This window comes from Argopecten irradians, chromosome 8 (genome assembly GCF_041381155.1).
Source record: "Argopecten irradians isolate NY chromosome 8, Ai_NY, whole genome shotgun sequence".
NCBI lineage: Eukaryota > Metazoa > Mollusca > Bivalvia > Pectinida > Pectinidae > Argopecten > Argopecten irradians.
Window position 1 is genome coordinate 20,247,086 of NC_091141.1, and position 16,532 is coordinate 20,263,617.

The window sequence follows — 16,532 nt, forward strand, 5'->3', positions numbered from 1 at the left end:
CTGCACAATTCGATTCACCACATATATAGCGCCAGTTGATTCTAATGAAAGGTTCCTATATGTTTTCATTATGGGTATGTTGCATGATTGCCATACTATAGAAGTAAATAAGAAATAGGTTTCGGAATATTAAAATGATAGTAATTGCAAAAGGTGCATCACCTGAATATTCTCAGAGCTGACATTAGTGTTGACCCTGAAATGTTAACAACAAAAGACATCATCATCTAATATTTCATGATGAAGAAGAGTTGGTGTCAGCATCTGTTACATACAACGAAGCATGATAATTCGAGGTAGGTATGATACTGACATACATGTAGATCTGATCATTGCATGACAACAATGGTCAGAACGTGTGCAATGTTGTGTGAGTGACAGTAGTCCTGTTAGTCGGACCAGCTGACATTTGTTTGACAAGCATAGGTTCCATCTAGTATTTAAGTCTCAAGTCAACAGGAGATCCAACTAGTAAGTTCCCACTCCCCCTGTCCACCAGGGATCCAACTAGTAAGTCCCCACACCCCCAGTCCACCAGGGATCCAACTAGTAAGTCACCAACTCCCTCAGTCCACCAGGGATCCAACTAGTAAGTCCCCACTTCCCCATTCCACCAGGGATCCAACTAGTAAGTCCCCATACCCCCAGTCCACCAGGGATCCAACTAGTAAGTCCCAACCCATCAGTCCACCAGGGATCCAACTAGTAAATCCCCACTCCTCCAGTCCACCAGGGATCCAACCAGTAAGTCCCCACCCATCAGTCAACCAGGGATCCAACTAGTAAGTCTCCATACCCCTAGTCCACCAGGGATCCAACTAGTAAGTCCCCACTCCCCCAGTCCACCAGGGATCCAACTAGTAAGTCCCCACTCCCCTAGTCCACCAGGGATCCAACTAGTAAGTCCCCATACCCCCAGTCCACCAGGGATCCAACTAGTAAGTCCCCACTCCCACAGTCCACCAGGGATCCAACTAGTTAGTCTCCATACCCCCAGTCCACCAGGGATCCAACTAATAAGTCTCCACTCCCATATCCACCAGGGATCCAACTAGTAAGTCCCCACTCCCCTAGTCCACCAGGGATCCAACTAATAAGTCTCCACTCCCATATCCACCAGGGATCCAACTAGAAAGTCCCCATACCCCCAGTCCACCAGGGAACCAACTTGTAAGTCACCACTCCCCCAGTCCACCAGGGATCCAACTAGTAAGTCCCCATACCCCCAGTCCACCCGGGATCCAACTAGTAAGTCCCCACCCATCAGTCCACCAGGGATCCAACTAGTAAGTCTCCATACCCTTAGTCCACCACGGATCCAACTAGTAAGTCCCCACTCCCCCAGTCCGCCAGGGATCCAACTAGTAAGTCCCCACTCCCCTAGTCCACCAGGGATCCAACTAGTAAGTCCCCATACCCCCAGTCCACCAGGGATCCAACTAGTAAGTCCCCACTCCCACAGTCCACCAAGGATCCAACTAGTTAGTCTCCATACCCCCAGTCCACCAGGGATCCAACTAGTAAGTCCCCACTCCCCTAGTCCACCAGGGATCCAACTAGTAAGTCCCCACTCCCACAGTCCATCAGGGATCCAACTTGTAAGTCTCCATACCCCCAGTCCACCAGGGATCCAACTTGTAAATCCCAACCCATCAGTCCACCAAGGATCCAACTAGTAAGTCCCCATACCCCCAGTCCACCAAAGAACCATCATCTGATTTCAGGTTAAGGACTTATATCATATGTTTTAATTGAGTGATGGGAAACCTTTTACAATTGATTTCTTGTTTTGTTTCTTTATTTAGTTGTTTTTGTTTTTCTAGCTCACCTGGCCCGAAGAGTCGGTGAGCTTTTGTCATGGCACGGCGTCTGTCGCTGTCCGTCTGTCCGTCAACATTTCCATTAAATCGCTACTAGTCATAAAGTTCAGTATGGATTTTAACCAGAATTGGCCAGAAACGTCCTTAGGGGAAGGGGAACAAATTAAAGGTAGTATGCATTTTGACTATGAATCCCTGAGGGCAGGAGGGGCAGGGCCCAATAGAGGTAAATCCTATAAATCGCTACTTATCTTAGAGTTCTGCATGAATTGCAACCAAATTTGGCCAAAAACATCCTTGGGGAAAGGGGAACAGTTTATGCCTAAATTTTGGCTCTGTCACCCTGGGGGCAGGAGGGGCAGGGCCCAATATGGGAAATAAAGGTAAATCCTTTAAATTGCTACTAGTCATATACATGTAGTTCTGCTTGGATTGTAACCAAATTTGGCCCAGAAACATCTCCCCTGTTGGTGCGTTTAAATTTTGAATTTCCCTTTGCCGTGTAAAATTTTGGCGCATAAGTTGATTTGATAGAAGAAAAACATTGTGAAGATTTACTATGCCTATGCACATAGATCCCGTAACAATGAAAAACCGATGTGATTGGTTTTGGATTTGAGAGCCTTATCGATAAAAAAGACAATGCTTCAAAATATTGGTCTTCAATAGAAGTGATTAATATTAACACAGTTAATTTTATAGATGTTTGCATTTTTTTGGTTGACAGCACATACCTTAAATGTGTGCTTATATAATGTGATCGAGCAATTTATCCGAGAGTATGTGTTCACATACTTTATAAATGGCATGTAGATGTATTGATCATTATATATAAACAAATAAATACGTAGCAAATTTTAGTGTGTTAAAATTTGGCGCTTTCATGCCAAATGCCAAATAGCCAAAATATGACAACATCCAAAATATCTCAATTTGCGGTAAGAAAAGTATGGTATACTTCAGATAATATGTGAAAGTCAGATTTCATGTCAATAATTTTAAAACTAGGCCTAATAAAGTATAAAATACTGATTAAATTCTGCTTATCTGATGATTATAGCTTCTGTCTACAGGTTTGACCGTTCTGATCTGATGATTATTGCCTCTGTCTACAGGGTTGACCGTTCTGATCTGATGATTATTGCTTCTGTCTACAGGGTTGACCGTTCTGATCTGATGATTATTGCTGCTATCTACAGGGTTGACTGTTCTGATCTGATGATTATTGCTTCTGTCTACAGGGTTGACCGTTCTGGTCTGATGATTATTGCTGCTGTCCACAGGGTTGACCGTTCTGGTCTGATGATTATTGCTGCTGTCCACAGGGTTGACCGTTCTGATCTGATGGTTATTGCTTCTGTCTACAGGGTTGACCGTTCTGGTCTGATGATTATTGCTTCTATCTACAGGTTTGACCATTCTGATCTGATGATTATTGCTTCTGTCTACAGGGTTGACCATTCTGATCTGATGATTATTGCTTCTGTCTACAGGATTGACCATTCTGACTGAAGGTTACAAGACAGTATGATGGATGTATCAGAATTATACGATAAAGCTGTAAAGGAAGTGGAGGAAAACATCAAGTTATTCGGAACTGTCCCGCAGTGTATGGATCAGGAGATACCGAACCTGTTCACAAACGCTGCCACCAATAACGAGTTTCAGGAGACCTTTAACCAACAGAAACAACCTACTAAACGTGTGAAAGAGAAGCCGCTGAAATGTCCAATCTGTGGTGAGGGGTTTAATAAGGAGAACAAGCTACAGATACATGTAAGTAAACACACGGGAGAAAAGCCTTACAAATGTGACATCTGTGGTAAGGGCCTGAGTCGGTCCACGCATCTACAGGAACACATCAGGACACATACAGGCGAGAAACCCTTCAAATGTGAGGTGTGTGGGAAAGGGTTTAACCAGACAGCCAATCTACTGAGGCACACACGCACACACACAGGGGAGAAACCCTTTGAATGTGATGTCTGTGGCAAGGGCTTTAGCCTGTCACAACACATGAGGACACATTACCGCCAGCATACAGGTGAAAGACCATTCACTTGTGATGTCTGTGATAAAGTGTTCAGCGATTCCGGGAATCTCCAGAAACACGTGGCTACACATGAGGGGATGGAATCCTATACGTGTGATGTGTGTGGGAAATGCTTCACAACTAGTTCTAGTCTACAGTCGCATGTCAGAACCCACACCGGGGAGAAACCGTACAGGTGTGATACTTGTGGTAAGGACTTTGGTCGAGCAGACGTACTGCAGCGACACATCAGGACACATACGGGAGAGAAGCCGTACAGTTGTGACTACTGTGGTAAGACGTTTAGTCAGGCAAGTCAGCGTCAGAAGCACCACAGGATTCACACAGGGGAGAAACCGTACAAATGTGAGGTCTGTGACAAAGACTTCAGTCTCATACAGAATCTACAGACACATATGAGGACACACTCTGGGGACAAACCGTTCAAGTGTGACATCTGTGATAAGGCATTCAATCACAGATCTAACTTAAAGACTCACATCAAAACACATGCTAAACATAAGGAGTTTCCCTGTGATGTTTGTGACCGGAGTTTCTCTCTGCCTGCCGACTTGGAGGCACACATGATGTCACACACTGGTGAGAAAGCTTACATCTGTGGCATTTGTGAGAAAGGATTTACAAGGTCCCAGTACCTCAAAATACATCTCAGAAACCATACAGGTGAAAAACCATACAAATGTGAAACCTGCGGTAAAGATTTTAATGATTCACGTGACTTGAAGATACACATTCGAGGACATACAGGAGAGAAGCCCTATATGTGTGGTGTATGTGGACTGGGTTTTAAACAGACTTCCAATCTGACATCTCACCTCAAAAAACACTCCGAGGCTAAGCCATATGTGTGTCATATTTGTAGCAGGGGGTTTAAACGTGCCAATAATCTGAAGACCCACATGAAAACCCACTCTATAGATCAGAAATATAAATGTGAACTTTGTGGTACCAGGTTTAGTCAGCCGTGTAACCTAAAAAGGCACATGGTGACGCATAACAACGAGAGAGAGATGATTATAAATGCCATGGCAGATACGAACAGTAAAAACATGGCAGAAACAACGACACATACAAACAAATCAGACCTGGCAGAAATAACAACACATACCAACAATTCAGACATAGCAGAAACGGCAATACATACCAACAATTCAGACATAGCAGAAACGGCAATACATACCAACAATTCAGACATAGCAGAAACGACAATACATACAGACAATTCAGACATAGCAGAAACGACAATACATACCAACAATGCAGACATAGCAGAAACGACAATACAAACAGACAATTCAGACATAGCAGAAACGACAATACAAACAGACAATTCAGACATAGCAGAAACGACAATACAAACAGACAATTCAGACATAGCAGAAACGACAATACAAACAGACAATTCAAACATAGCAGAAACAAAGACACATACAGAAAATTTAGACCAGGCAGAAACGACAACACATACCAACAATTCAGACATGATGCTAGAGTCAACACAAACCAGCGATGGGGAAACAGTAAAGGAAGATCGAAATACATTCAAACGACATGTTGATGGACATATGTAACCACGTACATATATATATAAGCTTAAGCTAAGTAGCAAATACCAACCATCATAGGTTTAGCCAATAAAAGTTAGACACAATGTCAGCTTATTAACTTGCATATACAGTTATAAACTGCAGAAACAGAATAAATTATCAAGCATTTCTTCATTTTATTAAGCTACAATTTCAAATTTTTGTTCCTTAATATAAAGAAATGTGTATGATAATTAATCCTGAGGATTCAGTTGTTATCATGACAACAATAAACTTACATATAGATCACCGTGTTTCATCAATCTAAAGCATTAAGTTTCAAATTTGAGTACTTTCTTGTTTCTGCCCAATCAAATTTGAGATACTTTCTGGTTTCTGCCCAATCAAATTTGAGCAAATGATTGGTATTGAACATGTTAGTGCATAAGTGAATGTGAGCAAATTTTATATTTGCTATAATAATGGCACAAAGATAATTAATTTTGTGCGTTCATTTTAATCAGCACATTGATTTATTTATGGCACAAAAACTGCACAATCAATTGCAAGATTGCCACCAAGTGAAAGTAGATGGTGGTAAGAAAGACAAACTTAAAACCCCATTTGCTTGACACATATGTATAATTAATTTAGAAGAATGAACTTGGAAATATTTTATTTATCAATCTTATGCTCATTCTAAATCTTATTTATCATTATTTTCTTTTTCATCAAAATGTGTCTATGTCCAGAAAAAGAGTTTATTGTGTACACAAAGTCATTGAAAATGACACCCCATCATTACAGTATTATAGACTGTATATGGAATCTTAAGATATTAAATTGTTATGTTGTTTTATAACTAATTATCGTGGGCACTAAAGTTGCATTTTAACACATGTATAAATTATTAAAAAATTAAGGTGAATGTTGAAATCAGTTGAATGTTTTGTAATGTATCAATTTTACATTTTAAATTCTTATCAAAAACTGATTAAGCTGTTGCACTGTTTACAGTAATTATTTTTTATTAATTGTTTTGTAATTTGACATAATTGTATACAATATATTGTTTGTGTATAATTATCAATATGATGACCAGCTGGTACTATTTCTATTGTCAAAATTTTCATGTATTTATTGTAGTACAGAGTAGTATCTATATGCAGGCCATACAGTCTTAGACATGCACTCTTTAATTCATTTATTGTGTAATTAAGTCTGATTAATATAATGCATTGCAAAAATAGTTTTGATTCTTACAAGTTGCTATGTATGACTTTTATTCTTTTTTACAAGCCCATATCCAATTACACATAGTGGTGTAACCTTGGCATATTTTATTAACAATTACATTCATACACTAAATGTAAATTTTTCTTATTGTTATAAATAGATAGCATCTTTATTCTGTTTATAAAAGCCATTGATATAACAGTATATGTAAAGATATACATTTTAAGTCAATCATCATTAGAATTAAGATTGACTACGTATACTCATATCGCCTTTTGTACATGGTTCATTGGCCTTTCATCTGTCCTACTGCCCATTCTTCTGTCCATTATTACTTATGTCAGTAATTAAATATAAACCATTCTTGTCATTATATGTTTAGGTTATCTTGTCAGAAAATGTCAGTGCAGACATACTGCCATCTTTGAATTTGATTAATTAGCATTTTTGCTGCTATTGCTCAGCAAGTACTTCAAGGAGTTTTAATTTCAAATTTAGGTGCTGTTAGTCCCAAGTCATATGGGGTAAATTCTACTTTAGGACTAATCAGAAAGCAAGATGATCTCAACAATTGAAGTTTGTTCCAGCCATAAAAGAACCAAGTGGACTTTTTTAATTTCCTATGTAGGTTTTCTTTGGTTCCTAGTTGTACATGACTAATGACCCTGACTGTTAACAGGATGTTCTACTAATCAAACCAACCCTGGTTTTATATAAAACAAAAATGAAAGCATCTTGAATTCTAGCTTCAATATTGTAGTTCAACAGACTTTTAGACAGAAAATGGTGTCGTCTTTAGAAGGTATAGAAGGCTGGGTACGTATATTCGTTCTACTTAAATTCTGACGTTTGCAGTTGGTTGGCTACCACTTCAATGCTTCTTTTCTTAGGATCAATAACACGTTAGTAGTTTCCCAATATCGTTACATCATGTACCAACATTGTTGAATGAGAAGCAGAGAAGGTCAACAGATATAGGCGATACAATGGTGGCGCAAAAATCCCCATTGGTCCTCGTATTTAAGCCTGGTATAAAATACCACTGTAGTTTAATGGTGTCGTTTACTTCTGTAAGTATGAAGATTTTTAGACATTTATATATTTATCATAATTAATATATGTATCTGGTGCTTAGTTGTTTACATTGTTTCTCCTACTTCTACATTAAAAATGTTGTGTATGGTAAAATTAAGTGTCATCATTTTTTTCTCTTAAAATTAAAAAATAAAGCATTCTTATGTCACATTTAGTGATATTTTGTATCATTATGTATCGAATATGTGGATCTGTTTATTTGGCATTTGCTACATTTACTAGGTATCAAACTGCAGTATATCAAAAGGTGTTTTGTCATTATGATAACTCATAGCTCTAGGGAACCAGATTATATGAATAGAAAAACAACAACTAATATCATGTACTATACGTATGTTTATTGGACAATGCCTGTAAATGTGGGCTTGTGTTTTTCACGTGATTTGGTCGCGGTAAACCAGACAGTAGCAGCACATCTTTTGCCCTTGGTGATGGCCTTGACCCCATGTAGATGGTCGCTAGGGAAGGCTACCATCCGTCCACACTTCGGGACAACTGACACCTGTTAATTAAACAACATATAAATTTAGACGTATGGCTAAAGTAAATGAATTAAAACATGGCACCCCAATGTGCATTGCTTGCCTTGACTTGGAATGCGTTGATTTAACTATAGAAACACCTTAAATATTAGATAAGTCGGGATAATGGACAGTTTCATGTGTTTCTCATATTCATACCTGTATAAAACTGATCAAGCGCGAGAAAGTACGTGGTGCGGGGACCAATGGGATTACTTCCTTATAAATATAGTTCGTTATACACATATTGCAAACATTTTTTTGTAACCTTGATGAGGAATTGAAAATTACTACGTGATACCATAAATTTGTTGTGGTATGTTCGTAGAAAACATGTTTTAGTGTTTTACTGTAATCTTAACTGCTAAATATCAAAGGTTAATGTAAATAAAAGATCGTAGGAAACAATATTGACTTGGAAGGTAAATAGGTAGTGAGGGATCAACACTGAATACAAAAAAATATTAAACAACAATGCAGCATACAGTAATTGAATATGTTATACATGTTTACGTGTTACAGTCTCAACTTTAGAAAAGAACCCCCCCCCCCCCCCCCCCCCCCCCCAAAAAAAAAAAAAAAAAAAAAAACCACAAAAAAACCATTTAATATTTCTTTAATTATATTATAATAACACCATCTTGGAGCTAAGGTTGGTTATTATTTTAACATCAACTAGTCATTTCATACCAGTAAAGTCACTGTTGCATACTTGCACATTTAATTTCAACAAAAAACGATGCGCCTATTAATGTGTTGATTAATGTACTTTCAGCATTAAAATCTCATTATTTTTTTCATTTAATTAACATGTACATGGCCCAGGTATTGTATATGATAGTTCCCCCCATTCATTCAATATGCACTCTACCTGTTCAGATTCGTCTGCGTTTGCGAAGAAAAACTTGCCACCCTCAAAATCATCATTAAAATACATCACAGCACTGAAACAAACCAGATATAGACACGTTGTAGATAATGGTCAATATTATCGTTTGGTGTTCAGCAAGCTTAAAATCAAAGGACTAACTCTAGATTTGTGTAATCTCTAGGCGATCTTTGACGTATAAGCAACTCAAGTAACTTCAACAAAACAGCGTATTTTGTCAATATTAAGTCAATACATTTTGTTTCATGAAATGTAAAAGATGATGTTTTTGATATAAATCGCTAACTAATCAGATTATATTGATTGCAGAATAATTACTATATGGTTAAATTTCCCCAAAGCATTGTCTTTGCGACTTGTTACGAAAACGACATGTTCGTTCCACGTTTGTTGCAATATTACATTATAGATACAGTATATAGTACACTGTATGCTCCTCATTCAATATAATTATGACCTTTGACCTTTACCGTTAACCTATATCCGAGACAACATAACCTCATTCTGTATATGACCTTTGACCTCTGAACTATCCGTATTTTACCTTTATTTGCGCCAAGGATAAGCTGCAGTTTCCCTCGAACAGATTCCTTTATCTGGTTTAAAGTCGCAGCTGTCTCCGTGAATAGGGTGACTCAGGTCCTCACTCGTACGGTTTGTCTGCTTCCCTGAATATTATACAGTGAAAAAACAGGTAAAAACACATACCAACAATTCAGACATAGCAGAAACGGCAATACATACCAACAATTCAGACATGGCAGAAACGGCAATACATACCAACAATTCAGACATAGCAGAAACGACAATACATACAGACAATTCAGACATAGCAGAAACGACAATACATACCAACAATGCAGACATAGCAGAAACGACAATACAAACAGACAATTCAGACATAGCAGAAACGACAATACAAACAGACAATTCAGACATAGCAGAAATGACAATACAAACAGACAATTCAAACATAGCAGAAACAAAGACACATACAGAAAATTTAAACCTGGCAGAAACGACAACACATACCAACAATTCAGACATGATGCTAGAGTCAACACAAACCAGCGATGGGGAAACAGTAAAGGAAGATCGAAATACATTCAAACGACATGTTGATGGACATATGTAACCACGTACATATATATATATAAGCTTAAGCTAAGTAGCAAATACCAACCATCATAGGTTTAGCCAATAAAAGTTAGACACAATGTCAGCTTATTAACTTCATCAATCTAAAGCATTAAGTTTCAAATTTGAGTACTTTCTTGTTTCTGCCCAATCAAATTTGAGATATTTCTTGTTTCTGCCCAATCAAATTTGAGCAAACGATTGGTATTGAACATGACTTCGCTGTTGGTAAATGAAATGAATTGCATCATAAACCAAATATTTTCTACTTGTTATAATATGGGACAAGGAAGTAATTCCAACCGTGTGGACAAAACAAAATTGTCAAATTTTCAAGGCGATCTGCCCCTTTATCAAGACATACAAAACGAAAATGATTACATAATAGGATACGAACAGTAATGCGGGACAAAGCTACTTGTTACAATAGATAAGCAACGTAACGATTACTGATTGTCACGAACTATTAAATAATATGAAATCTTTAAAACGTAACATGCGATATTGTAGACCAGGATTCGTGATCGGTTTGCGATCACTAAACAGTGTTTTATTTATATTATCCAAAAGATTAATGCTCTTGAGTTGCGTTCTCATTTATATCACTATCATCATGGATGTTGGTATATGTCGTGGGCGTCGAAGATATTATGTAGATATGACACGAAATTATACTTATAGCCACTATAATATTCGCCAAAAACTAGGAGCACATTTGGTAATATTTACCGATTTAATGATTCAGTGTAGCTAGAGCTAGACTGGACGGACCGACCGCTGAACGGCCCCTTACTTGTTTGTTTACATTGTAACTGTTACATAATATTCCCCAAAATATGTCGATGTTTACTTACATCCCAACAATCCATTATATCGATGCCTGTAAATAATTTTTAAGCGAAGTTTGGTCGTACTGCTGTCGGGTATTCTTCGTGATATCCAGCATTTTTAACGCCATTCTGAAAAGAGCATATGGACGATTTAGTTCATTCACACAAAGGAGTCTTCCATTTTATTGCATGCATTGTCTGATATTTGTTTGTTCGACATGTTTAAGTATTACTAATTCAACATGAGACAGTTTTTGTCAATCAAGAACACTTTTCAAAATCTTTGATGCTTCTGAAATTGCGTTCCACCATCCCATTACAGCCTCCTTGGACAAAACCAGTGATATCAGATTATTATCAAGTAAAGAAACTTTGCACAATCAAGAAATGATGATTTCAGGAAAAGAAAATCTAGCTGATACAAGATGAATTTTGGCACCTTCAAAATGCTTGCGATGTAAGACAAATGACTACCTCATATTGCTGTATCCTCGATATTAAATTATTTATCTATAAGCGTTACTCATGGGTTTATATTTATCAATGTTCATAATTTTCCATGAAATGCTTTAATTTCAATTTCTCTATAGAACATTCCTTTAATATAGAACACAGAAAATTTCTCAACATAAAATTTACCTTTGACGTCGTATTGCTTTCAAATAGAAATGTTCAAGAAAGGGGAATTCCTAAGGTTATCGAATATTGATAAAACTGGAGTCTGGACTATACGCTGATAGATACTTGATTGGCCTGGACTGATGACGGATGGCCTACCTTTGATATACGCATGACGTCCTCGCATTCCTCTGCTGTAGCTAGTCCGTCCATGATCACACGTTTATCGTGGTGTAAATCTTCGCCAGATAACGTCACGTTATAGCCTACGTCATCAAATGTAAACACCATAACGTAAGATGATATTGCGCATTTCTGTATCAATCATTATCCATTACTTATTTATGATTTTACTTTCTAATTGTTGTTGGCAATTTAACTATGAGTACTTGACGATAGGATATGCATATAAAACACTCCCCATAAAATTATTTACGTGTTAAAATAATACTGTAGAATTAACGTTGAAAAAAAAAGAGAAAATTTTGCAAAATATCGTAAAAAATGAGACAAAGTCCAAATAGATTAGCCAACTATTCACATCAGTTTTATAAATGGTATAGATTGTACTGAAAAAAACTTACGCAATCCATTGAAAAGGTGATTAAGAATACGAGAAGTATTAAATAAGTATAGATTGTCCAGTTTTGCCAACGGATCACTGTTGTCTGTACTACTAGATTCAGGTTTAGCACTTTGATGGTCCTAAAATAATGATAATAAAATATAAGTCATCCCTTTGGCTATTTCTGATAGCTTTAAGAATGGAACCTTCATGTTTTAGATACTTAATAATAAAACCGTAATTTGAATGGATTCTTATATAAAACATAGGAATTACTTAAAATACATATCGATATTTATACAAAGAACAAGCAACTCATGACAGCATGCCCGTGGTAACCATAAGGGTCCCATCAGCATTTTGGCTCTGAATTTAGTAGTTATAAATCGTACACTTTGAATATTTACACCTTGTAAATAACGTTGATTTTTCTTAAGTCTTCCTTTTACTGAATCAATTGTACTTTGCTTAATGGCACAGTTTTACTTTGTTCCCTGACTGAGACATACCAGATTTTACAGGTGGGATGTATCGTTTGTCTGTTGTCAGTATCATATAACTTATTTTGTGTTTTAGGAAACATACTTATGTAACACTGTGAAAAGGAGGAAAACTCGACGATACCAGTGTTTCAAAACTGTTACTAGGACAGTAATCAAAATAAATTCAAAATCAGAGATAAAATAACTAGAAAAACTATGAAGAATTATGTATGTACCGTACTGTTATAATCACTTTTACAAATCCACATTATTGTTAGAAGTGATACTTGTTTAATTACTTGCCCGTAGATCATCTGTCTTGAAGTATTTCGTTTTGCCGTGAGTATCCCTCAAGTGTGACATCTGTGATAAGGCATTCAATCACAGATCTAACTTAAAGACTCACATTAAAACACATGCTAAACATAAGGAGTTTCCCTGTGATGTTTGTGACCGGAGTTTCTCTCTGCCCGCCGACTTGGAGGCACACATGATGTCACACACTGGTGAGAAAGCTTATATCTGTGGCATTTGTCAGAAAGGATTTACAAGGTCCCAGTACCTCAAAATACATCTCAGAAACCATACAGGTGAAAAACCATACAAATGTGAAGATTTTAATGATTCACGTGACTTGAAGATACACATTCGAGGACATACAGGAGAGAAGCCCTATATGTGTGGTGTATGTGGACTGGGTTTTAAACAGACTTCCAATCTGACATCTCACCTCAAAAAACACTCCGAGGCTAGGCCATATGTGTGTCATATTTGTAGCAGGGGGTTTAAACGTGCCAATAATCTGAAGACCCACATGAAAACCCACTCTATAGATCAGAAATATAAATGTGAACTTTGTGGTACCAGGTTTAGTCAGCCGTGTAACCTAAAAAGGCACATGGTGACACATAACAATGAGAGAGAGATGATAATGAAGGCCATGGCAGATACTAACAGTAAAAACATGGCAGAAACAACGACACATACAAACAAATCAGACCTGGCAGAAATAACAACACATACCAACAATTCAGACATAGCAGAAACGGCAATACATACCAACAATTCAGACATGGCAGAAACGGCAATACATACCAACAATTCAGACATAGCAGAAACGACAATACATACAGACAATTCAGACATAGCAGAAACGACAATACATACCAACAATGCAGACATAGCAGAAACGACAATACAAACAGACAATTCAGACATAGCAGAAACGACAATACAAACAGACAATTCAAACATAGCAGAAACAAAGACACATACAGAAAATTTAGACCTGGTAGAAACGACAACACATACCAACAATTCAGACATGATGCTAGAGTCAACACAAACCAGCGATGGGGAAACAGTAAAGGAAGATCGAAATACATTCAAACGACATGTTGATGGACATATGTAACCACATACATATATATATAAGCTTAAGCTAAGTAGCAAATACCAACCATCATAGGTTTAGCCAATAAAGTTAGACACAATGTCAGCTTATTAACTTGCATATACAGTTATAAACTGCAGAAACAGAATAAATTATCAAGCATTTCTTCATTTTATTAAGCTACAATTTCAAATTTTTGTTCCTTAATATAAAGAAATGTGTATGATAATTAATGCTGAGGATTCAGTTGTTATCATGACAACAATAAACTTACATATAGATCACCGTGTTTCATCAATCTAATGCATTTAGTTTCAAATTTGAGATACTTTCTTGTTTCTGCCCAATCAAATTTGAGATACTTTCTTGTTTCTGCCCAACCAAATTTGAGCAAATGATTGGTATTGAACATGTTAGTGCATAAGTGAATGTGAGCAAATTTTATATTTGCTATAATAATGGCACAAAGATAATTAATTTTGTGGGTTCATTTTAATCAGCACATTGATTTATTTATGGCACAAAAACTGCACAATCAATTGCAAGATTGCCACCAAGTGAAAGTAGATGGTGGTAGGAAAGACCAACTTAAAACCCCATTTGCTTGACACATATGTATAATTAATTTAGAAGAATGAACTTGGAAATATTTTATTTATCAATCTTATGCTCATTCTAAATCTTATTTATCATTATTTTCTTTTTCATCAAAATGTGTCTATGTCCAGAAAAAGAGTTTATTGTGTACACAAAGTCATTGAAAATGACACCCTATCATTACAGTATTAGACTGTATATGGAATCTTAAGGTATTAAATTGTTATGTTGTTTTATAACTAATTATCGTGGGCACTAAAGTTGCATTTTAACACATGTATAAATTATTAAAAAATTAAGGTGAATGTTGAAATGAGTTGAATGTTTTGTAATGTATCAATTTTACATTTTAAATTCTTATCAAAAACTGATTAAGCTGTTGCACTGTTTACAGTAATTATTTTTTATCAATTATTTTGTAATTTGGCATAATTGTATACAATATATTGTTTGTGTATAATTATCAATATGATGACCAGCTGGTACTATTTCTATTGTCAAATTTTTCATGTATTTATTGTAGTACAGAGTAGTATCTATATGCAGGCCATACAGTCTTAGACATGCACTCTTTAATTCATTTATTGTGTAATTAATTCTGATTAATATAATGCATTGCAAAAATAGTTTTGATTCTTACAAGTTGCTATGTATGACTTTTATTCTTTTTTACAAGCCCATATCCAATTACACATAGTGGTGTAACCTTGGCACATTTTATTAACAATTACATTTGTACACTAAATGTAAATTTTTCTTATTGTTATAAATAGATAGCATTTTTATTCTGTTTATAAAAGCCATTGATATAACAGTATATGTAAAGATATACATTTTAAGTCAATCATCATTAGAATTAAGAATGACTACTCATATCGCCTTTTGTCCATGGTGCATCGGCCTTTCATCTGTCCTACTGCCCATTCTTCTGTCCATTATTACTTATGTCAGTAATTAAATATAAACCATTCTTGTCATTATGTTTAGTTTATCTGTTCAGAAAATGTCAGTGCAGACATACTGCCATCTTTGAATTTGATCAATTAGCATTTTTGCTGCTATTGCTCAGCAAGTACTTCAAGGAGTTTTAATTTCAAATTTAGGTCCTGTTAGTCCCAAGTCATATGGGGTATATTCTACTTTAGGACTAATCAGAAAGCAAGATGATCTCAACAATTGAAGTTTGTTCCAGCTATAAAAGAACCAAGTGGACTTTTTTTAATTTCCTATGTAGGTTTTCCTTGGTTCCTAGTTGCACATGACTAATGACCCTGACTGTTTACAGGATGTTCTACTAATCAGACCAATCCTGGTTTTATATGAAACACAAATGAAAGCATCTTGAATTCTGACGTTTGCAGTTGGTTGGCTACCACTTCAATGCTTATTTTCTTAGGATCAATAACATGTTAGTAGTTTCCCAATATTCTTACATCATGTACAACATTGTTGAATGAGAAGCAGAGAAGGTCAACAGATATAGGTGATACAATGGTGGCTCCAAAACCCTCATTGGTCCTCATGTTTAAGCCTGGTATAAAATACCACTGTAGTTTAATGGTGTCGTTTACTTCTGTAAGTATGAAGATTTTTAGACATTTATATATTTATCATAATTAACATATGTATCTGGTGCTTAGTTGTTTACATTGTTTGTCCTATTTCTACATTAAAAATGTTGTGTATGGTAAAATTAAGTGTCATCATTTTTTTCTCTTATAATTAAAAAATAAAGCATTCTTATGTCACATTTAGTAATATTTTATATAT

General features: G+C 36.2%; 2 protein-coding genes and 1 long non-coding RNA gene across 5 annotated transcripts; 2 read left to right on the forward strand and 1 right to left on the reverse strand.

Moving 5' to 3' along the window:
• The first annotated feature begins 16 nt into the window (after positions 1–16).
• LOC138329625 (zinc finger protein 271-like) lies at positions 17–7,878 on the forward strand. Of its 3 annotated transcripts, XM_069276726.1 has the most exons (3): positions 17–296; positions 1,824–1,989; positions 3,314–7,878. In XM_069276726.1, exon 3 carries the CDS (start codon positions 3,348–3,350, stop codon positions 5,442–5,444), a length of 2,097 nt encoding a protein of 698 aa, XP_069132827.1. In that variant the 5' UTR covers positions 17–296; positions 1,824–1,989; positions 3,314–3,347; the 3' UTR covers positions 5,445–7,878. The 3 variants fall into 3 exon arrangements, with proteins under 3 accessions (XP_069132827.1, XP_069132828.1, XP_069132825.1); XM_069276727.1 differs by lacking the exon at positions 1,824–1,989 and having other exon boundaries at positions 3,272–7,878; XM_069276724.1 differs by lacking the exon at positions 1,824–1,989 and having other exon boundaries at positions 18–296.
• A 1,815-nt stretch (positions 7,879–9,693) lies between these two features.
• LOC138329629 (uncharacterized) lies at positions 9,694–12,432 on the reverse strand. The gene is made up of 4 exons (XR_011209480.1): positions 12,310–12,432; positions 11,885–11,991; positions 11,132–11,236; positions 9,694–9,808 (listed from the first exon to the last, which is right to left on the reverse strand). It is a non-coding gene; the product is annotated as an uncharacterized lncRNA (long non-coding RNA).
• Positions 12,433–13,067: 635 nt separating this feature from the next.
• On the forward strand, positions 13,068–16,500 carry LOC138329628 (zinc finger protein ZFP2-like). Its single transcript, XM_069276729.1, has one exon. It carries the CDS (start codon positions 13,263–13,265, stop codon positions 14,184–14,186), a length of 924 nt encoding a protein of 307 aa, XP_069132830.1. The 5' UTR covers positions 13,068–13,262; the 3' UTR covers positions 14,187–16,500.
• Positions 16,501–16,532: the final 32 nt, after the last annotated feature.

What these genes read in the sequence shown, in the direction of transcription:
- LOC138329625 (XM_069276726.1), top strand. Translation starts at nt 3,348, where the DNA reads ATGATGGATGTATCAGAATTATACGATAAAGCTGTAAAGGAAGTGGAG.
- LOC138329628 (XM_069276729.1), top strand. Translation starts at nt 13,263, where the DNA reads ATGATGTCACACACTGGTGAGAAAGCTTATATCTGTGGCATTTGTCAG.